This window comes from Rhinichthys klamathensis, unplaced genomic scaffold, assembly GCF_029890125.1.
Source record: "Rhinichthys klamathensis goyatoka isolate OS25496 unplaced genomic scaffold, OSU_Roscu_1.1 h1tg000457l_1, whole genome shotgun sequence".
NCBI lineage: Eukaryota > Metazoa > Chordata > Actinopteri > Cypriniformes > Leuciscidae > Rhinichthys > Rhinichthys klamathensis.
This window is the reverse complement of record NW_026606948.1, coordinates 223,859-248,036: the sequence shown is the minus strand read 5'-3', so window position 1 is coordinate 248,036 and position 24,178 is coordinate 223,859. Positions and strand designations below refer to the sequence as shown.

General features: G+C 43.0%; 1 protein-coding gene across 1 annotated transcript; it reads right to left on the bottom strand.

The window, feature by feature from the left end:
• Positions 1–13,885: 13,885 nt before the first annotated feature.
• On the bottom strand, positions 13,886–22,482 carry ddx20 (DEAD (Asp-Glu-Ala-Asp) box polypeptide 20). Its single transcript, XM_056236627.1, has 11 exons — positions 22,253–22,482; positions 21,966–22,060; positions 21,562–21,730; positions 19,609–19,732; positions 19,373–19,515; positions 19,118–19,256; positions 17,762–17,820; positions 16,366–16,448; positions 16,162–16,267; positions 15,698–15,799; positions 13,886–15,065 (listed from the first exon to the last, which is right to left on the bottom strand). The coding sequence occupies exons 1-11, from the start codon at positions 22,443–22,445 to the stop codon at positions 13,990–13,992; spliced, it is 2,289 nt and encodes a 762-aa protein (XP_056092602.1). The 5' UTR covers positions 22,446–22,482; the 3' UTR covers positions 13,886–13,989.
• Positions 22,483–24,178: the final 1,696 nt, after the last annotated feature.

Below are 24,178 nucleotides of genomic sequence, written 5' to 3'. Positions count from 1 at the left end.
AAAATGATCTGTTTAAATAACACTAATTAATGTGTTGTCATTGACAAATAAATAAATACACAGTATATATATATATATATTTTATTATACATTCATAAAATACGTACTCATTTAAGACATGAGATTAAACAATTGGTTAAATGTTAAATATTCAGGGATCCTGAGTTTTCCTCTTTGTTGGGACCCTATGGGGACAGGTGCTTCATTTGGGGACCCAGCAGGCACAGATGTTATCTTTTTCTGCCTCCACATTCTCCACTGGTCCTTGGCCATTGTTGTACCAGAGAAACTTGACTGCTGAGCTTTCTCTGGTGCATCGCTGAAGACCAGGGATGAGGTGAGGTCTCCCTTCTCAAAACTGGCAGGCACAGGTGCTCCCTGTGTGGATCTGTCGGGCACAGGTGCTCCCTGTGTGGATCTGTCGGGCACAGGTGCTCCCTGTGTGGATCTGTCGGGCACAGGTGCTCTCTGTGTGGATCTGTCGGGCACAGGTGCTCCCTGTGTGGATCTGTCGGGCACAGGTGCTCCCTGTGTGGATCTGTCGGGCACAGGTGCTCTCTGTGTGGATCTGTCGGGCACAGGTGCTCTCTGTGTGGATCTGTCGGGCACAGGTGCTCTCTGTGTGGATCTGTCGGGCACAGGTGCTCCCTGTGTGGATCTGTCGGGCACAGGTGCTCCCTGTGTGGATCTGTCGGGCACAGGTGCTCTCTGTGTGGATCTGGCAGGCACAGGTGCTCTCTGTGTGGATCTGTCGGGCACAGGTGCTCTCTGTGTGGATCTGGCAGGCACAGGTGCTCCCTGTGTGGATCTGGCAGGCACAGGTGCTCCCTGTGTGGATCTGTCGGGCACAGGTGCTCGCTGTGTGGATCTGTCGGGCACAGGTGCTCCCTGTGTGGATCTGGCAGGCACAGGTGCTCCCTGTGTGGATCTGTCGGGCACAGGTGCTCGCTGTGTGGATCTGTCGGGCACAGGTGCTCCCTGTGTGGATCTGTCGGGCACAGGTGCTCGCTGTGTGGACCTGGCAGGCACAGGTGCTCCCTGTGTGGAGCTGTCGGGCACAGGTGCTCTCTGTGTGGATCTGTCAGGCACAGGTGCTCTCTGTGTGGATCTGTCGGGCACAGGTGCTCGCTGTGTGGATCTGTCGGGCACAGGTGCTCGCTGTGTGGATCTGTCGGGCACAGGTGCTCTCTGTGTGGATCTGTCAGGCACAGGTGCTCTCTGTGTGGATCTGGCGGGCACAGGTGCTCTCTCTGTGGATCTGTCGGGCACAGGTGCTCGCTGTGTGGATCTGTCGGGCACAGGTGCTCGCTGTGTGGATCTGTCGGGCACAGGTGCTCGCTGTGTGGATCTGTCGGGCACAGGTGCTCGCTGTGTGGATCTGTCGGGCACAGGTGCTCGCTGTGTGGATCTGTCGGGCACAGGTGCTCCCTGTGTGGATCTGTCGGGCACAGGTGCTCGCTGTGTGGATCTGTCGGGCACAGGTGCTCGCTGTGTGGATCTGTCGGGCACAGGTGCTCTCTGTGTGGATCTGTCAGGCACAGGTGCTCGCTGTGTGGATCTGTCGGGCACAGGTGCTCGCTGTGTGGATCTGTCGGGCACAGGTGCTCCCTGTGTGGATCTGTCGGGCACAGGTGCTCGCTGTGTGGATCTGTCGGGCACAGGTGCTCGCTGTGTGGATCTGTCGGGCACAGGTGCTCGCTGTGTGGATCTGTCGGGCACAGGTGCTCGCTGTGTGGATCTGTCGGGCACAGGTGCTCGCTGTGTGGACCTGGAAGAGAAGGGTTCTCCCTGCATCGTTTTCTGCCTCCACTGCGGTGTGGTCTTCCGTGTTGCATCTGAGAAACCCCAGTGCTGGAAATGAGCCTTCTCAGATGCATTACTGAAGACCAGGGATGAGGGACATGATGTTTCTCCTGCCTCCACTGTTTCCCCCCAATGGCCTGAGATGGAGTCCCTGTACTCATAATCCTCAGGTATGGGGTCTGAAACTTCCATTATCGCCCACCACCGTCCCGCAGCAAGGGCCGTAGTGAGCTCATCGGAGAATTCAGTAGATGAGGACTGCTCTGCACTCTCAAAAATGGTGGGCATGGTTGACAAACTCATATTGATGTTGGATATGATGTAGAAAAACAACTAGAAGTGAACAATACAATTTATATCTGTGAAACACTATGAAAGAAAGAGAAAGGGAAGAGATTATTTGAGTAAACATACAGTACAAGAACTTGTTGTCTTAAACCCAATGTAAACTTATGTCGTCCACATTCCACATTTTGTTATCTGAAGTTCAACAGACATCCATGTGTAGGCCAATTTTTGTGTTCGCACTAACGCATACGCTAGGTGATTGTTAAGAAGAATGTTGACACGACTCTGCTCTTTGACATCTGGTAGAGTATAAATAAGAAATTGTGCAGTGTTACACTGGTCCAACAACTAATAGCTGTGTGCGGACACGACTGTGCGCAAAAAAATCAAGTAGGCTATACCCGGGCCTTTAATTTTCTAAAAAATAAAAATACAAATTTATACAGTGTATGCCCAGTGGCGATCCATCAGAAGAGGCAAGGGAGGCTGAGAGCCTCCTTAAAATGTATTTAAAATGAACAATGAAGCTAAAAAAGTTACTTGTTATTTTTATCAAGATACCTAATAATGTGCATAACTCAGATGCACATGTAAATGTAGTCATTTTTTATTATGCCGGTTGTCGAGGCAAATTTGATTGATTAAACAAATCAGCTTAAGGCAGTGTGTCATCAGATCTGCTATCGTTTTGTCATTTGAATATAAATTATGAACAATTATATATATAAAAAGATTTGATCATTATTGATTCACATATCATGCTCTCATTTCCACACAAACCACCAGTGTAGCCATGCCTATTTGTTTATCTAAATGTAGCTACAGCAAATCGAGACAATAACATTCCACAGTTTAAGCAGATTCTTCTGCAAATTATGAAAATATTAAAATTCAGATCCCCCAACAGTGTAAAAAGCATACTCACACAATCGCCGACTCGCTACAAGAAGAAGAATTCCGCTGCACTCATTATAACGTCACCGAACGTTCTGAGGAATGCGCGGCGATCATTATGACGAAATCGACCGCGAGTTTGTGAGGGATGGGAGACATATAGGCTGTTTCGTTGAATTAAAAGTAAACATGCAATACAAACAAAGACTGACTGAGCATTTTTAAGTCATGATTGCTGAAACAAAAACTAGCGCTGTTTATTTTTAGCATTTGCAGCTGGTGCATAAACAAGAGCAAGTAAAGCTGCGGATGGGTATATACATTTTATTATGAAGCATAACAGACCACTGAAACAAAATTAATCAACAGATATTACTACAATAAAAGTCCATTTCTGAAACAGAAAATAAGAAAAGTTCTAATATAGCCTAATAAATAAAAAGTTCAGAATATAATACGTTCCTCTAGGCCAGCGATTCCCAAACCGTGAGGGTACTGCAGGTGGTCCGTGAAAAGGCAAAATAAAATAATCTTTTTTTACCTTCATTTTACCAGGAAATTCCCATAAAAAAGTAAAAAGAATATGTAGGCCTGTATTTATATAAAATGTAAATTAAATTGTCAAGTTATTGTGTGATTACTAAAATAGGCTAGTGGCGCTCGGCCGTGACGTTCAAGCTCAGTGTCGTCAGAACCACAACATGGATCGGTGGATTCGCCAGTTGCATAACAACGGAAATAGAATTTCCGGTTTGTCTGCGGTGAGCTGGATCACTTCCGGTCACTGCTTCCGTCAATGGCACTCGCTTACTTAACCGACCGTTCAGCATAGTGTAAAAAAAACACACGAGTCTTTTTGGTATTAAAACAGGTGTTGTACCGAATTCCGACTCGCGGACAAATCACACGCCCCTTCGCGTGCACGCGCCTCTCACATAAATACGCGCTGAAGCGAGTTTGAATGCACTTCCTTTGCCATATGCGTTTATCGATTGATTTTTCTCACAGCAAGCACCCAGATCCTGCATGAAAGCTTTGTCTACACTTACATAAATTAACAGAAAGTGAACTAGTGTGGATAAAAGATGCAAACAAACAAAAACGTATGGCAGATCGATTAAAACTATAAACTTCGACGGGTAAAGCTACCATAATAAAGCTACAGCTGTCAAAACATAACTGTTAATTTCACATAATTTAACTGAACGTAACTTTTGTGTGTTAAACACGATGTGGTTCATAGGAAAATATTGTAGGCCTATTACTCTCCCCATTGCACAAGAATGTCATTAAAAATAATAATATTGAACCTTTTTCATGAAGATAGGCTTTAGTTCATAAACAAATTATTATGCATGCACTCGATCTTTATTTTTTTGTAATATGGCAGCAGTTTTTAAGGGCACCTGAACGCAAAACAATTGCTCCAGCTATTTTAATTGTATATCCATAAGCAATCCCAGCTAGAATTTTTTTTGTTCTGTTCTAATGTTTTCAGCGGGTAGTTTTATTTTTGTTCCCAAAAAGAACATTGTATAATCTGTGATCTCAACAACATTCCCAAAACATCCTCAAAATGTTACAGTTAAAACATCCTTAGAACATTATTTGAACATTACATTCAAATGTTTTCTTTAAAACAGTAACCTCGTAGGGCTTTACAAGGTTAAACCAAACTTGTAGGGAATGTTAGCCAAAGTTCTGAGAACGTTCCCTGCTAGGATGCAAGATATGAAATTGAAAGAATGAATGAAATAAATAATGTTTTTTGTGGTCCTAATGTGCCGGAAAATAACTATAATGAAAAAAAAAAAATGTCTAAGGTTTCTTTACATCCTTAGCTTTATTTATTCTTAGCTTTAGTCAATGATCACATTATTATAATTATAATTATCAATTATAATTTCTATTTTTAATATGCAATTAAGCAAAAACAAAACAAACATAAAAACAGGTATTTGCCTCATAGGCTATAGTCTATTATATACAATATACAGACATGTATTTTATGAACTAAAGCCTATCTTCATGAAAAAGGTTAAATATTATTATTTTTAATGACATTCGTGTGCAATGGGGAGAGTACAATATTTTCTTATGAACCACATCGTGTTTAACACAAAAAAGTTACGTTCAGTTAAATTATGTGAAATTAACAGTTATGTTTTGACAGCTGTAGCTTTATTATGGTAGGCCTAGCTTTACCCGTCGAAGTTTATAGTTTTAATCGATCTGCCATACGTTTTTGTTTGTTTGCATCTTTTATCCACACTAGTTCACTTTCTGTTAATTTATGTAAGTGTAGACAAAGCTTTCATGCAGGATCTGGGTGCTTGCTGTGAGAAAAATCAATCGATATGGCAAAGGAAGTGCATTCAAACTCGCTTCAGCGCGTATTTATGTGAGAGGCGCGTGCACGCGAAGGGGCGTGTGATTTGTCCGCGAGTCGGAATTCGGTACAACACCTGTTTTAATACCAAAAAGACTCGTGTGTTTTTTTTACACTATGCTGAACGGTCGGTTAAGTAAGCGAGTGCCATTGACGGAAGCAGTGACCGGAAGTGATCCAGCTCACCGCAGACAAACCGGAAATTCTATTTCCGTTGTTATGCAACTAGCGAATAGCAACAGGTTAGGTGAGCATTTATTTAGTTGTTTGTTTTTAATATAGGACTATATTAGACAGACGATACAAAGAGGAAGGGAAAGATGTGGAGGGTGACAAATGAGGATATTACGTTCATATCGGGCTGGCAAATAGACTCCAATGGCTTTTCCTTTTGCCAACTTTCTTTTATTTTTAACCTGGAGTAACGTGAGGCCTACTGTGTTTTCATTAAATGTGTATAGGGCAGAGGCAAATATGTTCTCATTATCACATTACATGCATAGCCTTTATAGGCAGTTTAGGCCTATATGAAACGAAATGTTTATAAATGGAATGAATAAGGCCTGTTATTATTTTAATTTCCAGTTAATGTTAGTTCCCATACAGAAATGTAATATATTCACATATATGTGGTACACTGTTAAATATATTGAAATATATTTTGAAAATATATTTTTAAAATGCTTATAACATAATGCTTAAATTGTTCTTCATTTAAATATGTGTACATATATGTGAAAATATATTTGTGCCTTATATCATGTGAAGTTTTTAATTAGTGTGTTTTTCAAATATGCTGCCTACTTTTGTTTCTACACCATGTTTAGGCTATTGTATGTAGGCTATTGTATATTTTTTTATTAAATTTGAGAGCTGGATCACTGCTACATAGGCTTCCTAAGGGAGTGAAACTTGACGGCCCAGAAAGTCATTGAAGAAAATGTTCACTCCCTTAGGAAGCCTAGCAGTGATCCAGCTCTCAAATTTAATCAAAAATATCTTCATTTGTGTTCCGAAGATGAACGAAGGTCTTACGGGGTTGGAACAACATGAGGGTGAGTAATTAATGACTTAATTTTCATTTTTGGGTGAACTATCCCTTTAAGGTTAACATCTCTATGGTTAAGATTCATCACAGGTCCAGGAGAACATTGAACTCGACATTGAAACCCTCGATGTTTTGATAGCATTTTAATAGTTGCCAAACATATTTGCGCCCTTTTCTAATTTCTGGATGAAATTATTTTACATTTCCAGCACTGGAACGCATTTTTTTCACACCATAATCACTCTCAGACAGGTTGTAGCCTAAAGCTTTCAACAGCAATGTGCACTGATATATGTTCAGCACTTTTTTTGCCTTTGGCTTTTGGCTTGCTTACTTGGGGACATTTAATTTAATATTCAACAATATTATTGATCTGCCTGCATTGACACCATTAGAACTGAACTGAGCTGGACTATGACATCACGTTCCCTTTCGAGAGGTTCCTCCTATTGCGTAATAGCTTACGCTATGGGAAAACTCCTTTTCTCGAGAAATATTGAAGTCTTTATGTAAAACGCATTGCAGCTGCACAGCATACAGCAATGAGCGAGGCAGCTCGGTCATTGGCTGTGCTGCGGCAACTTGCACGAACCAATGACGGGGCGACTCTGAACCCGCTTCCAATGAGCGTGCTTCGCGCCCACGCGCGTCAGAGCCCGCCAAGATGGGCGTGGCCAAGGGCTATATATTGGGCGCCCCGTCGTCTGAGTTCTTTAGATTTAATCTCCTTCAGCAAAGAACCTTCTCTTCGCTGGATCCTCCGGATTTGTTGGAGTCTTTTCGCCGCCGCCGTCGACAAGCCTACAGCAGGACTGCTTCGAGGACGCCGGCGCCTTCAGCCGCCTTCGATCGCCCTTCTGCTAAGCCATCCGGCGCGCATCATCTATATCCTTTTTCAAAAGCTTTCAGACACTTTTCTAAAAAAGCAAATTTAACAAGGCGTTGTTTCAAATGCCTTCCTGCGCCTCGTGTCGAGGCCCTCTTCAGGACGGGGATCGTCACATCATTTGCGCCCGCTGCTTGGGACCGGACCACGCAGAGGCTGCCCTTACTCGAGGTGGATGTCCCGAGTGTGACGCCCTGGGCCTCACCGAGCTGCGCGCTCGCTTCGCCGTTTTCACCGCGAAAGAGCCCACCTCTTCCGTGCTGCCATCTCCTCTAGTCGAGCCGCGAAAGAAAAAACGCCGCTCACAGAGGCCGCCGGAGCACGCGGTTTGCAGTGATGTCACGCCGGGCCAATCCCCGCGTGCTTCACCACCACCCGAAGACTCCCCCCCGCCAGTCCAGTTCACACAGGCGGACCAGCACCCCTCCAGCGGAGCGATGGGGCTCGTCTCGTTTGGCGCGTCAGGGGATGACGATGATAAGGATGACAGTTTTTCCTGTGATGCTGCATCCGACGACTGGCCGGGCTCGTCCTTCGACCCCGCGCCATCGACATTAGCGGGCACGAGCGCGGGCTCCAGCATGGACTCGGAGATCGTCCGCATTCTCTCTAAGGCCGTGGAAGACCTCTCCTCTGTGGACGGCGCGAAAGAAAGAGGCTATGAGGGGACTCCGCCCCTCGAGGAGGCTGTGGCCAATCATCTGTGTCCACCCTCCAACGCTGGATGGAAAGCTAAAGCTTCTCATCCCTCGAAGCCTTGCCGGTCTACTTCAGCTCTCGCCGGTCGCGCATACGCCGCCGCCGGCCAAGCTGCATCAGCGCTTCACTCTATGGCTGTCCTCCAGGTGTTTCAAGCCAAACTTCTCCGCAGTATGGACGAGTCTGGACCCGATCCTGAGGCATTTAAGGACCTACGCAGCGCCACTGACATAGCGCTGCGAGCTACAAAAGCCACCGCCCAATCCATCGGCCGTGCTATGGCTAACCTGACTGTCCTTGAGCGCCATCTGTGGCTGACGCTAACAGAGATGAAGGATGCAGATAAGGCGTCATTTCTCGACGCGCCTATCTCCCAAAGCGGCCTGTTTGGACCAGCGGTGAAGGAGTTCGCCGAGCGCTTCACCGAAGCCCGTAAGGACTCACAGGCTATGCGTCACTTCCTGCCCAAGCGATCTAGCTCATCGCAGAGCCGCCAACGGCCGCCTCAGCAGCAGCGAGCTAAGACGGCGCCCCCCGTCTCTCAGCCCAAACCTGAAACGGATTTTCGACGCCGCTCGCGCTCTGCCAACAGGAGACAACCGCCTGAGCGACGGGGACCTCGGCCCAAGATTGTGCTGAACCCAGAGCCTCGTAAGTCCTCCTAGCTACAGGGAGAAAAAGGGAGAGCGCGTGTCTCGCAAGAGCCGGACCGTTCTCTCCAAAACGTTTAAAGCATTACCCAGTCCCCTTACAGGCGGCTGGAAATGTCTATACAGCAGCCAATGTGCCAGCCACACAGCTCGCCCACCTGCAAACAAACGCCGTTTTTACGGCGACACACAGAAATCACATAAAGAGCTATTTTATGCCTGTGTCATTAAAGGGTCACGTGTCCCCACCAAAGTGCGCATTCCCACATATCAAAACTGTAAACACAGTGCCAAATGTTTTCCCAGCTCAGGCTGGACGCCCCATAAATGTAGATTGTGTGCCAACTGTCACGTATGCACCACTACACACAAGCACTGTTCCCACAGTTATAAACACTTCCCCAGTAAAAGCAGGAAGTTATATAAGAGTAGCGCGTGTGCCCGCTGTTATGCACGCACCCCAACTCACAAACACTGTTTATATGGCCAAAAACCTCCCGCCACGAGCGGGAAGTTTTATGAAAGTGGCGCGCGTGCCTACCACAGTCTATGCACCCCCACCCATAAGCACTATACACACAGTGTTAAACATTTCCCCATCTCACTCTGTGACCATTACAGCGAGCGTGCCTGTAATCTCACATGCACCCCTGCACTCGGCATTTAACAGAGCTGCTCAGCGCGCGCCCGCGCCGCTGAGAGCTGTGAGCTCGGTATTAACACAGAACGATTCGCTGGCGGGAGCCATACGTCACTGCGACACGCCCCCGGCCAGCATTCAGCCCATATCTGTGCGAGCGAAAGCTTGGGAAAATATCCCCGACATGCCGAAATGGGTTTTGAACATAATAAAACACGGTTACTCGCTCCAATTCGCTCGCAGACCGCCCCGCTTCACAGCAGTGGTAGAGACGAAAGTGAGAAAAGATGTTTCACATGTTCTACGCACCGAGATGCTCAAACTGATAGAGAAAGGCGCTATAGAAACAGTTCCCCCCTCTATGAGCGAGGCAGGTTTTTACAGCCGCTATTTTCTCGTCCCGAAAAAGGATGGCGGTCTCCGCCCCATTCTAGATCTCAGACATCTGAACAAAGCTTTAATGATTCGCTCATTCAGAATGATAACAACCAAGCATATCCTCGTGCAAGTTCGCCCGGGGGATTGGTTTCTGTCAGTGGATCTGAAAGACGCTTACTTTCACATTCCAATAGCGCCTCATCACAGGCCATTTCTGAGATTCGCTTTCGAGGGACAGTCATACCAGTACGCAGTACTACCATTCGGCCTGTCACTGGCACCCCGTACATTTACGAAATGTATGGATGCAGCACTTTCCCCCCTGAGACAGCGGGGAGTGCGAATACTAAATTATCTCAACGATTGGCTAATACTAGCACAATCAGAGAGCCAGTTAGTGACACACAGGTCTTGGATTATCAGTCATCTAGAGTGCCTAGGTCTAAAAATCAATTTTGCAAAGAGCATGCTATCCCCCAGCCAGAATATTTCTTTTCTGGGAATAGTGCTAGACTCAGTGCAGATGACAGCGCGCCTCTCATCAGAGCGCGCGCTCACTATCCGGCGCCTTGCAACATCGTTCAGAGCGGGTGCGCGCGCCCCCGTCAAGCGATTTCAGAGGATGCTCGGTCTCATGGCCTCAGCATCAGCTGTACTCCAGCTAGGATTGTTGCACATGCGTCCACTGCAACAACGCTGGCTCAAAAGCCGTGTCCCCACTCACGCGTGGCGCTCGGGCCACTTTTTAATCAGAGCAAATCACGGCTGCATAAAAGCCCTGACGCCCTGGAAAGCTGTCGACTGGTATCAGTCCGGCGTGAGTTTGGGCGTGAACACAAGGAGAAAAATGATCACGACAGATGCCTCCAAAATAGGTTGGGGGGCCCTTTACGAGGGCAGGCCTGTCTCCGGTTTGTGGTCAAACCCGGAGAAGCGCCTACATATAAACTGTCTGGAATTGAAAGCGGTCGCTTTGGCTCTCAGAGCCCTGCTCCCGTACCTGAAGGACGAGCACGTCCTAGTCCGAACGGACAACATGACGGTAGTCTCGCATATAAATCGTCAGGGTGGACTCAGATCGAGCTCCCTGCACTCGATGGCCAGGGAGCTCCTCCTATGGTCCCAGCGCAACCTGCGCTCGCTGAGAGCAGCGCATGTGCCAGGTGTTCTGAACCAGGGAGCGGACATGCTGTCCAGAGACAAAGTTCTCCCAGGAGAATGGTCTCTCCACCCCCTGACGATTCAGTGGTTATGGCAAACCTTTGGCAGAGCAGAGGTCGACCTCTTTGCCTCCAAGGAAAATGCGCACTGCCCTCTCTTCTTTTCAAAGAGCACAGACGCGCTCGCCCAAGTCTGGCCGAGCCGCCCGCTGTATGCCTTCCCTCCGGTCGCGATGCTACCTCAGGTCATCAGTCGGATCAGGGAGGAAAAATGTGCAGTGCTCCTGGTAGCCCCACTCTGGAAGAACCAGACGTGGTTTCCAGAACTGATGCAAATGATGCAATCTGCCCCATGGCCGATTCCACTGAGGCTAGATCTCCTCAGGCAGGCCAACGGGATGATCCTCCATCCCCGCCCCGATCTGTGGGCCCTCCATGCGTGGCCCCTCATCGGATTCCCGGGAACCTCCCCAGTGGAGTGTTGAGAACCATCACTGAGGCGCGAGCGCCCCCTACGAGGCGCTTATATGCCCAGAAATGGAAGGTGTTCAGTGACTGGTGTAAATCCAGGAACCTGAATCCTGAGACATGCGAAGTACCGAGTGTGCTCGTTTTCTTACAAGAGCTGTTGGAGGCAGGCCGCACCCCCTCCACGCTCAAAGTATATGTGGCTGCCATAGCGGCATCACATGAACCGGTCGAAGGACGCACACTAGGGAAAAACTACCTAGTTGTTCGTTTCCTGAGGGGCGCCAGGAAGATAAATCCCCCACGCCCCCCCTCGGTGCCGATTTGGGACCTGGCCACGGTCCTGGACGCACTTAAGCATGCCCCGTTCGAACCCCTCCGAACTGTGCACCTTAAACAGCTTTCGCTCAAAACTGCTCTCTTGCTGGCTCTCGCCTCGGTCAAGAGAGTGGGCGACCTGCACGCGCTGTCATCAAGCGCTACCTGCCTTGAGTTTGGACCTAACGACAGCAGGGTTGTCCTCAGGCCAAAACACGGGTATATTCCTAAGGTGCTCTCTACTCCTTTCAGAGCACAGGTGATATCTTTGGCCGCGCTATCGTCCCCAGCAGACGAAAGTGACGCTAATTTACTGTTCAGACAGACAGAGCAGTTGTTCGTATGCTTTGGCGGCCGCACTAAAGGTCTGGCTGTGTCAAAGCAAAGAATATCGCGCTGGATAGTTGATGCTATAGCGCTGGCTTATGAAGCCAAGGGCCTTCAGTGCCCCTTGGGCATCAGAGCTCACTCTACGAGAGGCATGGCCTCCTCGTGGGCGTGGTCGAGTGGGATACCCATTCAAGATATTTGTGCGGCTGCAGGCTGGGCCTCACTGTCCACATTTATCAGGTTTTATAACCTACAGGTCCCCTCATTGCACTCTAACATACTGTCGGTCTAACTATGCATAGGCTGGGGTGTGTACATGCTGAGCATTGTCTCCTCCCTCATAGAATCCGTCTTTGACTGATGTAGAGGATTTTTCATACATGACAGTACATAAAAATGTGCTTGTGTGTGTCTCTGGACGCCCATCGGGCCGTTCCAAGTTGTCCTTTTATAAAGCCCGCCTTCGGCTGGCTCGTTGGATAATTACTTTGCTCGAAGGCTCAGACATCTGCCTCCGGCTTAATAGAGCGAAGTCAGCACGCACGGCGTTTTACATGGCGTTCCCATAGCGTAAGCTATTACGCAATAGGAGGAACCTCTCGAAAGGGAACGACTCGGTTACTAACGTAACCTCGGTTCCCTGAGAGGAGGGAACGAGTATTGCGTAATCTGCCGTGCTTGTGCTTGGTCAGTTTGCTTCAGTCGATTGAACCTAAAGAACTCAGACGACGGGGCGCCCAATATATAGCCCTTGGCCACGCCCATCTTGGCGGGCTCTGACGCGTGTGGGCGCGAAGCACGCTCATTGGAAGCGGGTTCAGAGTCGCCCCGTCATTGGTTCGTGCAAGTTGCCGCAGCACAGCCAATGACCGAGCTGCCTCGCTTATTGCTGTATGCTGTGCAGCTGCAATGCGTTTTACATAAAGACTTCAATATTTCTCGAGAAAAGGAGTTTTCCCATAGCGTAAGCTATTACGCAATACTCGTTTCCTCCTCTCAGGGAACCGAGGTTACGTTAGTAACGGAGTCGTTTTTTTTCCCAGAGCGGATATAAATAAATAACTTTTTTTTTACAACAAAAATTAACCATCACTGAACTTACTTAAACTGGACTATGATGCTATTTTCTTCTAGACAAACTTTGTTACATTATTCTTCCTGTTATCACTGTAAAGCTGCTTTGAAACAATCTGTATTGAAAAAACGCTATAAATAAAATGACTTGATCAACCTTTATAGTGTTCGCTTTACTAAAGGCCTTTTAATGGCAGGAGACATCGTGCACATCAAAAACAGGCAAAGCAACAAATTAATATGTCAATACTAGCTTTTTACAGAAAATATTCAGATGTAAGTTAACCCCCTTTGTAATCATTAACATTTTCATAAGTAGGATAACTGTAATTTAATTACATGTTTTTTTCTCAGTAACTGGATTACATTTATTTTGTAATTAAATTACGTAACTGTTTCAAGTAACTACTCCCCAACACTGCTCACCTCACACATTATACATCTTCTTACCAAACGAACATAAAAGGTTGAGTTGTTATATATATATAACATGTAATTTATTATTGAAATGTTGGACAACTCAAATTGACCAATCAGAATACATTATTACAGAGAACCACATACTGAGGCTGTAATGTTATAAAGTCATTTAGCCATTTAATCTTGTATTTTTACTCAGTCTCTTAGCTTACTCTGGGGGTCTTTGATTTGATTTGGAGAGCACTTGTTTATAGCTGCTAATCAGTCCCAACATCATGTAGGATATTCAGATTAGTGGGCGTGGCTTCTCTGATTGCAGCTAAAAACACTACAAAATAAATTATATTACCATGTGCAGAATCTACATTGTTCTCATAATGTTAAATATTTCAATATAACTGCAGTTAGTTAACAAAATATTTCAAATGATTTGATCGCACATCTTAAGAATTCATTTTATTAGAGAACTACATGAATATGTACACAATGCAAATGGTAACAGTACAAAGGCCAAAATCCATATACATGATAATACCACCAACTTTTAGTGCTTCATCATTTCATTCATGTATACAGAATTCATATAAAATGCAGTCATCCAGTTATAGGGTGAATGGTGATGATATGAATTGTAATATTCTGCCCAGGCTCTGTATGAACTCCAATAATCCTGTCCGGCCACTTCCTCTTCCAGTTCATCAGTCTCGTCCTTTCTCCACTTCCGTCCGGCCGAGGCAGCCTTTCTGCTGGATTTGGAGGTTGGTCTGCGTTTCTGGGGAGGGGGATTCTGGGATTGAGGTTTACATGGCCTTTGCTTGTTTCTGCTGGACTGTTGTGACACTCTGGCTGAAGGTAAAGAGGATTCATTTGATTCCGGACGATTGTGTACATGCGAGACTCTTTTGTCTGGAAGAGCAAGTGTGTGATGTGAAGAGCTGTTGGGGACAGAAGAGCTTGATTCACTTTCGACCTCCATCTCTGACTCTGAAGAGGAATCATCAGATGACACGGAAGCAGTCTTTTGATCAGAAACCTCCTGGGGTGGAGGAAGATCTTGATAGGACTGTGATTTTCTTACAATATCTGATTTATAAGCCTCATCATCATCATCATGGCTGTTATGCAGTCCATTAACTGCATCTCGACTCCTGTTGAAATCGTCATACTGGCGAATGACTTCGACAGATCTTCCCAGACCTTCGGTTATGAAGGTCTCATAATCAGCCACAGCCTCGTTGAAGGTCATAAACTTTCGTGCCTGCAACTTAAAGGAGGACAGTGGAGGAATTCTGGGAAGGGTGTCATTCTGCTGTCTCTGAGAAGGAGTTGAGTCATGTATGTTTGTAGCAGATGGTAATGGTTTTTGCCTCTTAGGTTTGGGAGAGTGATTTTTAGCCTTGGTTTGAGTTCCACAGTAGGATTTATCACCTGTGGCCCGTTCTGTGATGACCGCAGAGATGTGAGTCTCTCTGGAGGGTTTAGATGTTGTCTGTTCAGATTTAGCTTGTTTCTTCTTCTCTGGTTTGGGAATGTCAGGAATTGTGTGAGTGGGTTTTGAAGGAGGTTCAATGATCACATCCCAGTCACAAGTCTCTTCCATGATCCCTGGAGGGATTGGATCTGTGAAGAAACAAAATTTATGAACTCTAATTTGAACATATTTCACATCCTTCACTTTAAGTTTAAGGAATATTCCAGATTCCATTCAAGTTATCAACAGCATGTGTGGTATACTGCTGATTGCCACAAAACCTTTTAATTTTTCTAAGAAAAACATACAGCAATTTTTAGGGGATTTAAAAGCAGGAAAGCTTATAATTTCATAAGAGCCCTTTTTTATTTTGATGGTGTTGTGTCAAGTTAATTAATACAGAAAGTAATTTTTTTCACACCACAATCGCGTTAAAACGCATATTGATTTTGTCTTCAAGATATATTATACTGAGCATTTTAATATAATATTTATTTGAATTTTATATGTTATTTAAATGTAATATAATTTAAGCATTTTGCATAAATGTAATATTCTTTTATTTTTATATCAGTGAGTTTATGGATCGGTTCCATTCACTTCCATTGTAAATACCTCACTGTAACACTACCTCACTTTGCTTTTAAAAGGAGGGAATAGTGAAAATTAATTTGTGATAATCAACATTATACCACAAATGCTGTTGATTGAGCTTAACTTGCACTGAACCTGAAATATTCCTTAAACGATAGAGGACTTAAAAGTTTTACTTCCTCTGTACCTGGTAAATGAGTGAGATTCAGAGAGCATTTCTGAGCAATGGCCATCATCTTGTTCTCCTCCTCACCATGGCAACAGTAAGTCACCGCAACCCCTAGAGTCCCTGAAACACAATAGACTGGGGTCACGGTCAAAGGAAAGACAGTGCTGATCGTGTCCATTTCTAGAATTCTGATGAGAATGAAGAGCGAGTTCATCCACAACATCACGTTCAGGTTTCAATTATGAATTCTGATTCTGGAGTGCTGCAGTCATTAAAAAGCTCTTGATGCGTTTGTGTTTAGCAGCTAATTATGCAACTGATTGCTGTAGTTGCCCTTTCAGACTCTGACCCCTGCCAGACGGTCTCAGAACAGATCTCTGATTAAGCACTCTCGTGTAAATGCCCAAGACACACATTAATTAAAACCACAGAGATGTGGCTTCACATATATAGGTGCTTAATTGTTTTATAATTTGACACACCAAATCGTCCAGCGCGACCAATACGGTGCATGTAGGTCTCCCAGTCCTGAGGAACATCCAGATTAATCACCAAGTTCACCTTCTCAGCATCAATGCCACGTGACGTCTGTGCAAGAGACAGATTTATAAGAGAGGAAATGTTACTTTGGGATTAAACATGGGATGTTTTCGAGTGTAGGTGTTGTAATAGGTTGAAATCCTCACCAGATCGGTGGATATTAAAACTCGACACTGATACTGCTTCAGCTTCCACATCGCCTCTAACCTCTGGTCTTGACTTAAACCACCTACACGCAAAACAAACACAAAGGGTTTAAACATAATAACCATTAATAATGGCTTTCATACATTTACATGCCCACGCCCCACGTTCTAAGTTCTTTCTAAAAATCATTCTGATCCAAATTCTCGTGAGTGTGTGTGAAGAAAACTGTTGTTATAAAATTAGAAATACACTGAAAATCAACACTGAAAAGTTTTTTTTTTTTTTTCTCAATTTCTGTGGGCTGTTTTATTTTATGCTAAGAGTATGTACAATTTGTATTGAAATACAATTGTGTATCTGAATTAGGGGCTATTTAACTGTGCTGCTTTTCCATTACTTATTAGAGCTGCACGATTTTGGATAAATTGAGAATCACATTTTTTATTTGTTTCAAATAGAGATCATGATTCTGAACAGACACCTAAACAATATAACATGTAAATTTACTAGAGGCTCTGACAAAATAATTTCTGCGATCTATTTAATTAATATGAATGAAATATTTTGGGGGGGAAAAATCGGTTTTAATGAATGATTCAATGAACAATCACTTGTCGACACCTAGTGGCATAACACCGTAATCAATACAATCGTTACTCTATTTTGATCGCTCCCATAGACATCAGTGTTTATATCTGAAATATAAACTTATCTTAGTTCTTCTGTGATTATTTGAATATTTTTAACAGAAATAACGATGATGTGGTTGAAAAGACTGTAAGTGAAGCAGTTTCATATCTATACTGTACATGACAACTGCTCTCTCTGGCTCAGCGGCAGCGCTAACACAGATCAGAATGTTCCGCTATGATTTTGTCCAAAGTTTAATAGACACAGGCAAATTGTTGTCATTTAGGCAATAAGATTGCGTGGGTGTTTGAATCGAGATCGCAATTTTTTAATCGTGCAGCTCTATTGCTTGTATATGTAACCGGTCCTACTCGGCCCGCTTCAAACAGGATTCGAACTGTGGTCTCCGGTGTGGGAGATGGGCGCGCTAACAAGGACGCTTGTACTTGTTCTAAAAAAAATTCTATTCAACTTTTATGAACTTCAATTACAAAACCAAATCAAGATCAGTTACAACCATTCATTTAATACTAGTTAGTTGACTTGAGATCAAACCCCTGACATTTCAAAAAGCTTAAAAACAGTATAACATAAAGCACTAAGAATTCACTAAGAAATAAAGGATTCATAAAGGTATTGAAGCTTTGTGAAGCATTGTATCAAACATCCTCATGACTACAAATCATTCATCGAACAGTTAGGAAGCTGCCGTAAAAGTAAAAGTATGTTCAATAGACAATTTTTGAAAGACAAGGTGAAACTCACCTGAGATGCAGACCGCAGGCAAACCTTTGGAGGAGAGGATATCAGCCAGGTGCTGAGCTCTGCAGAACAACAGCTCAACTCAGTCTTTCATTACTTTCAATAAAGATCACAACACTTTTGGAAATAAAAGTCTTTGAACAATAAAGACCAGGGCCCGTATTCATAAAGATTCTAAGAATCCTCTCAGAAAATACTTAATTTAGCTTAAAAACTTTTACGTAGGAGTCTTAGCTTAAGAGCGATTCGGGACCGATCTGAGATCAACTCTGAGTAAGGAAAAGACAAAAACTTTCATCTTAGTGAGGAGGCGGGGCTGACCCCGTTGCTATGTATGACACAATCTTTTGAAGACTGTGATTGGTTGGTTGTCCAAGAAGGAAAAAAACAGTGATTTTAAGTATAGGGTCTATTCTAAGCCTTCACTTTGAAATTACATGCGCAATTTTTCCTATTTGACCGTTCTCACACATTCTATATGTGTATATAAATCCTTTTTTATTTTACTTACCATGCTGTTAATTTCCCATAAGGTATTTGGTTGGCTTAGAATGATAAAAATTGTTCCACTCTTTCCAATTGCACTGATTGCTGGCATGTCTATTTAAGTGGTGGTTTGAATGTTGGTTTTAAATGTAACACACATGGAATCAAAACCAAGAAGGACGAGAAAGCCCGACTGGACAGAGGAACAGTGTTTACTGTTAGCCCAGTTAGTGGATGAACACAAGGCCATCCGTAAAGGAAAATTCGGGCCGGGTGTCAATCTGTAGCATCTTATTAACTCACTGTCATCCATTGTACACATTTCTTCTCCCTCTTCGTCTTTCTGCCATTTTCTCCTCTGCTAAAGAAACTCTTAAGCCTCTTAAAAGTCCTTGTCCGTACTCCTAACAATTTTGACCTTAAGACCTCTTTTAAGGGTTAAGATACTTTCTGAATTACTTTTTCCTTTACTAGGATTTTTTCTTTAATTTTAAGAGTAAACACCCACATTTCTGAGAATTTTCTTAGAATTTTGTCACTAGGAGCTACTCTTTGCATTAAGATTCTTCATGAATACGGGCCCAGCGCTTTAACATCTGTTAAGATGCAGTCACATTTCGGTGACATTTTGCTGGTGAAATTCAGTCATTTTACTAGAATTCTTAATTTTTGGAAGTTTTGCACAAATGCAGAAAAGGTCCCTTATGCAGATTTCGCTCATATTCAAGTTGGTCACTGAATTCGTTGTGCTGACCAACAGAAAGCTGCTTGGTTTTAATGTTCTAATGTGACTGTGACTTTACTCATCACAGGCATCAGAATGTTTTCAGAGTAATGGAAGTAATTGAAAAGGTGTGGGGAAACAGCTCTTGCCTGGTATGGAGGTTTGAAAACACCAGCGCTTGGTTAAATGGGATTTTGCTGAAAAGTTCGAGAAGACTTTGAACCTTCTCCTCAAAGATTTTATGAGGCAATGAATGAGATGGAACAATCTTATAGTACTGTTTTAGTCCTGGAGGAGAGAGTACAACACAAGAACGATGCTGTTATCATGCACAAACTGTTTCAATCCACAATTAAAAGGATATTTAAACAAAAGAAGCGAATCAGAAAGCACTGCAGACTGACCAAGGAGTCCAGGGTCTGTTGGGTTCAGTCGCACAAACGTTGGCTCTCTCATGTATCTTGACAGGTGTTGTGCTAAAGATTCTGGGTAGGTGGCAGAAAGGGCCAACATTTGTTTATTTGCTGGTAGAGAGGAGAATATCCAGCTAACACAGAAAACAAAAAGATAAGTTAACTCCAACCAGTTGAATTACAACACAGAACAGTCTCTGAATCAAATGCACCTATTCAACTCTTACTTGATCTGCTCCTGAAAGCTGCTGCTGATTTCGTCCTCCAGCAGTTTATCAGCCTCATCCAAAACAAACAAGCGAACGGAGGACGTAATGAGGGCTTCCATCTCAATTAGCTGCTTAATACGACCTACAAATACAACACCACTTCATCAATACTGCCTAAAAACATCTAAACCAAACACACTCTCTATTAGAGAAAGCTTTACTTACAAGGTTAAATAGTATTCCAGACAATTACCCAAGATGAGAAATCTCACACTTAGTTTAACAATTAATTATTAACAGACATCTTTTAATAGCATCCGACTACACAAGTGTTTTATTAGCATTTTTAAGTTGAAGAGCATTTATGTTAAGTACTTTTTTATGCTTAAAGTAGCAATGAAATGGAAGTAGTGATAGATATTTTCTTCCATATTGTGATGTACATCCGAATGAAAGGAATATCAAAAAAAAAAGAAAAAAAAGTAGAGCAGCACTTGGTTTAATCCATCAATAGTCGAGGATGGAGGCAGATGTGAATGCGTGCTTGCAGTAGATTGTAAGAAAGGGGCGGGGTTTGAGTGGACTAAATGATTGGAGAATTCCAGCAGTCACCAGACAGAAGTCTGTCACTTTCACCGGAAGATTGAGTACTGGCATTTTGATTGAAAATTTATGTAAAAAAAAAGGTTAAAAAATTAGGTAACGGTAAATATAAATTGTTCATATTAAGATAATTATGATTATGATCAATTATGATTATGCCATTGCTGCATTTTCATTTCATGCCAACTTTTCTGTTTATAGACCTTAATAGAGCAGCGCCATGACAAGACTGAAAGCAAAGCTGAGACTTAGTGTTTTCACACCTAAAAGTCCGCACCAAGGTCCGAACCAAAGTTCACGTTTTGATACATTTTATACTTTCAGTAAGTTTTGGTTTGGTTTCACACTGCAATTATGCGAGCGCACTAAAGAACTTTACGTAACATACTTGCGTCCTGTCGTCATCATCTATGTGGGCTGCATCTTGACATTGATTGGTTTGTAAATGGACGTGCGTCTGACGTCAGCGTGTTGTCAATTCGGCGGGTAGCTTTGACAACATGATGAACAGACACATATCGTTGCAACTATATTGTTATTTTTATGGCATAATTACCTGCAGCACCAACTATACACAAGGCTAGTTCAAATCCGCCAAATGAACGTCCTCGTCGTGCGAACATTTTATCGCCGCTGGCAGGAAAGGAGGAGAAGACTGCAAGTTGACTTCTTATTATGTCATCAGACCATACTTCAATTAATACTTCACTAAATGACTGAGGATCTCACACTATCAGGACTTTCAATTCGTTCTGAACACAACAAACTCACACACTATGAGACGCATGACAGATGAAACAAACATGGATGTGCAGGAGATGACGGCAGTAGTTGTTGTAGAGACTCTGTGTTGAGTCTCAAAAAATAAAATGAGCCAAGCACATCTGGATGCGGTCCTGGGTGGGCAGACACGGTCAGTATATGGATGATGGGAGTTAGAGGTGAGTGGTGCTGTCAGTTGTTTCATCTGTGCTGAGAAGTCAAATATTGAGGCTAATTTTGTTACGCGTGCGCTGTTAATTTACTTTTGTATTGTTATTGTATTTGTATTGTATTTTATTGCAACACTAGTAGATAAAAGACATCTTTGGGTTCAGTAGCGACGCGTCATACTCATAATATGTGTTCTAAAACACGTTTTGATATCTACCAACTGGAATGGAATCATAGTCTGAAGCTAAAATATCAGAGTCTGTGCCCGTCACACATTAAGAGATTTTCTGTGAAATCTGTCAACTCTGACTGATTTTCGGCAACTATTGTTGACTTATCCAGATTGCAAATCGGGGCAAAAATCTGAGCAAAAGTAGTGTAGTTTATTCTAGCCTTAACATATCTGTCAAGAAAAATTATTTGACTAGCTCCAACCTGGTGAACCAATGGCAATGTGGCATTTCTTCAGGTGCAGTTTATCTTGACTGACAGGTCGGCCGCCAATGAACACGTGGCACTGCAAGCCCTCCATAGCGCTGCCTATTGCCATGACAACAGCATGAATCTGCACCGCAATCTCCCGAGTGGGGGCTAGAACCAGCACCTGATGGGACAAGAGAAGGGTGCATTATCACAAAACAGGCACACACTTGTGTTTTGGGTGCTTATATTTAACGTTAAAAGAAGACATAAAAAGAAAAAAAAGTCTTTATGATATATTCGTACTGTCTTTAACCGGTTTTATATATTTAAAAAATATATATATATTATAGGGAAGAACATGAATTCGTAATTTAATACTTTTTGTTACATATCAGGAATTGTGCTCAGATTAATACCTGTGTGGTTGTGTTTTCCAGTATAAGAGAGTCCAAAGCGATGGTGGTGAACACACATGTTTTTCCTGTGCCAGATTTGGCTTGAACAATAAGGTCTGAATAGAAGAAAACATCAATAAACATTATTTCCTTCAAATGGTGCATGAAATGACAGGCATATATTTTCATTGATAAACTACACTCAATCATAATACATATTACATCAAAGAGCAGCTTTGTTATTAATGACAAAAAAAGTAGGTTTAGGCTTGTTTTGGTATTGTTTCGAGTTTTATCAGGCCTCGTACCGAGTCCACATCTTCCCAGCGGGATTGCCTTCAGCTGGATGGGGGACGGTCTTTGAAAGCCAGAGGCAGATAAACCCTCAAGCACAGGTTTTGAGAGGAGTAAAGAGCTGAACTCGACACCGCCGTTATTTAGAACATCATCTGTCCGAGTTCTGGATTGCAGCTCATGCGCTGCTTTCTTGGACGCCGCCATATTTATATTGCGACTACTTTCTGTTCTTCGGCGCTGAATAAATGAGTTGAGCAGAGAATAACTGCGCCTCCTTGCGCACATAAACAGAACCACAGCTTAAAATACCACCGACATGCTGCAGAGGGCGACAGACACACTTGTTTGACATAAGCAAATAAAATAAAATAAAATCCTGTATGGAGGTAAATTTAAAAAAAAAATTAAACCTGAAATTACATTTAAACCAAACTTTGAAAAAAATATCACATGGAATAAATGTTTGTTTGTTTGTTTGTTTGTTTGACTTTACTGGACAGAAATTCATCTTTAACACTAGCATAAAAACAGATAGGCCTACATCAGACAACACTACCACATCATATACCACATAATAAAACACATGTGGAACACATTTATCTCTATCAGAAACATGATTAAAACAAATGAATACAATATCTGCATAAATACACGCACATATGCTTATGCATGCACATGTTCATACACCTAGTAACTACCTCAATTGAAAATTTGATTTAAAACAGTCACCGCCAATGGAACAAATTATCTTTTATAAATGTACTTTTTAGCAAACGGTATACGCAGCCTGTGCCCCGAAGGAAGGGACTCAAAGCATGAGTGGAGTAGGCTATATTGCTGTTGCCTTTTTCTTTATAAAATGTGAAAACAACTCTTGAGTTGCAATGTAGGCCTACTCTGTTTTTGGCCGGTGATCTTATTTGCTTTGTTAATTACTCGTATTAATTTATTCTTCTGTCTCATTGTTAAATTGCCATACCACGAAACGATATTATAAGTTAAAATACTTTCGATCATCGATCTGTAACCAGATCTCCCATCAATGCTAACATTTCTTAACATCCTAGACCTAAACGTTGTCTTGTTTTCTTATGTATGGTCCACATTTTCCTGGAATGAGAGTTTATCGTTAATAATTATACCTAAATATTTAAAATTTGAAACTTGCTCTAACTTTACACTTTTTATAATAACTTGTTCATATGGGAGGACAGCCTACTTTCCTATTTTGAGTCCCACAGAATAATTACTTTGTCTTCTCAATCTCAATGTTCAATTGTATGACTGTTGTCAAACCATATACAAGACTTTTAATATACTCAAAATAGGTTGAACAATTTATGTCTGTTTGGCAAGAAATTAAAACCAAGTCATCAGTGTATTTGATTAAAGTGAGATCATCCCTGTTACATTGAAGTTCGTTGGTATTTAACAGAAAAAAAGCAAAGGGGATCATACACATCCCTGTGGTAACCCCAAATTTAAAACTTCAAGTCCAGTGAGTTTAAAGATAAAATTCTGTTTGAAACCTGCTCTGCAGGCCACTGAGCCCTTCTCAAAATTAGATGGATGGTTGGATAGATGTGTAGATAATAGTTAGGCTAGGGCTACTGTACTATACATGCTACAAATAAATATATGATAGATAGAACTGAAATAAAAACAAGTTTACAAAATGGATAAGGCTCAACCCCCCTCTAACATCCAATCTATCAGAGTGAATCTTAAGAGAGAGTTAAAGCTGTACTATTGTTGAGCAACAATAGTACAGCTTTAACTCTCTCTTGCTATGCATGAACCCTCCATTCATCATGAACTGACCGCTGGTGTGAAAGCACGACTTGTTTTGTTGACGGACAACCGTTAGTTAATCCTATTCAGGAACTTTCCCTTTCAAATCAGCACACATACTTCAGTGCCTTTGACTGTAGTACCGG

Excerpts from the sequence above, each read along its gene's own strand:
- ddx20 (XM_056236627.1), bottom strand. The coding sequence starts at position 22,445 with ATGGCGGCGTCCAAGAAAGCAGCGCATGAGCTGCAATCCAGAACTCGG. Across the intron at positions 19,733-21,561 it reads CATTGCCATTGGTTCACCAG|GTCGTATTAAGCAGCTAATT; the intron begins GTTGGAGCTAGT and ends TTGTATTTGTAG. Across the intron at positions 15,066-15,697 it reads GAATCTCACTCATTTACCAG|ATCCAATCCCTCCAGGGATC; the intron begins GTACAGAGGAAG and ends GTTTCTTCACAG.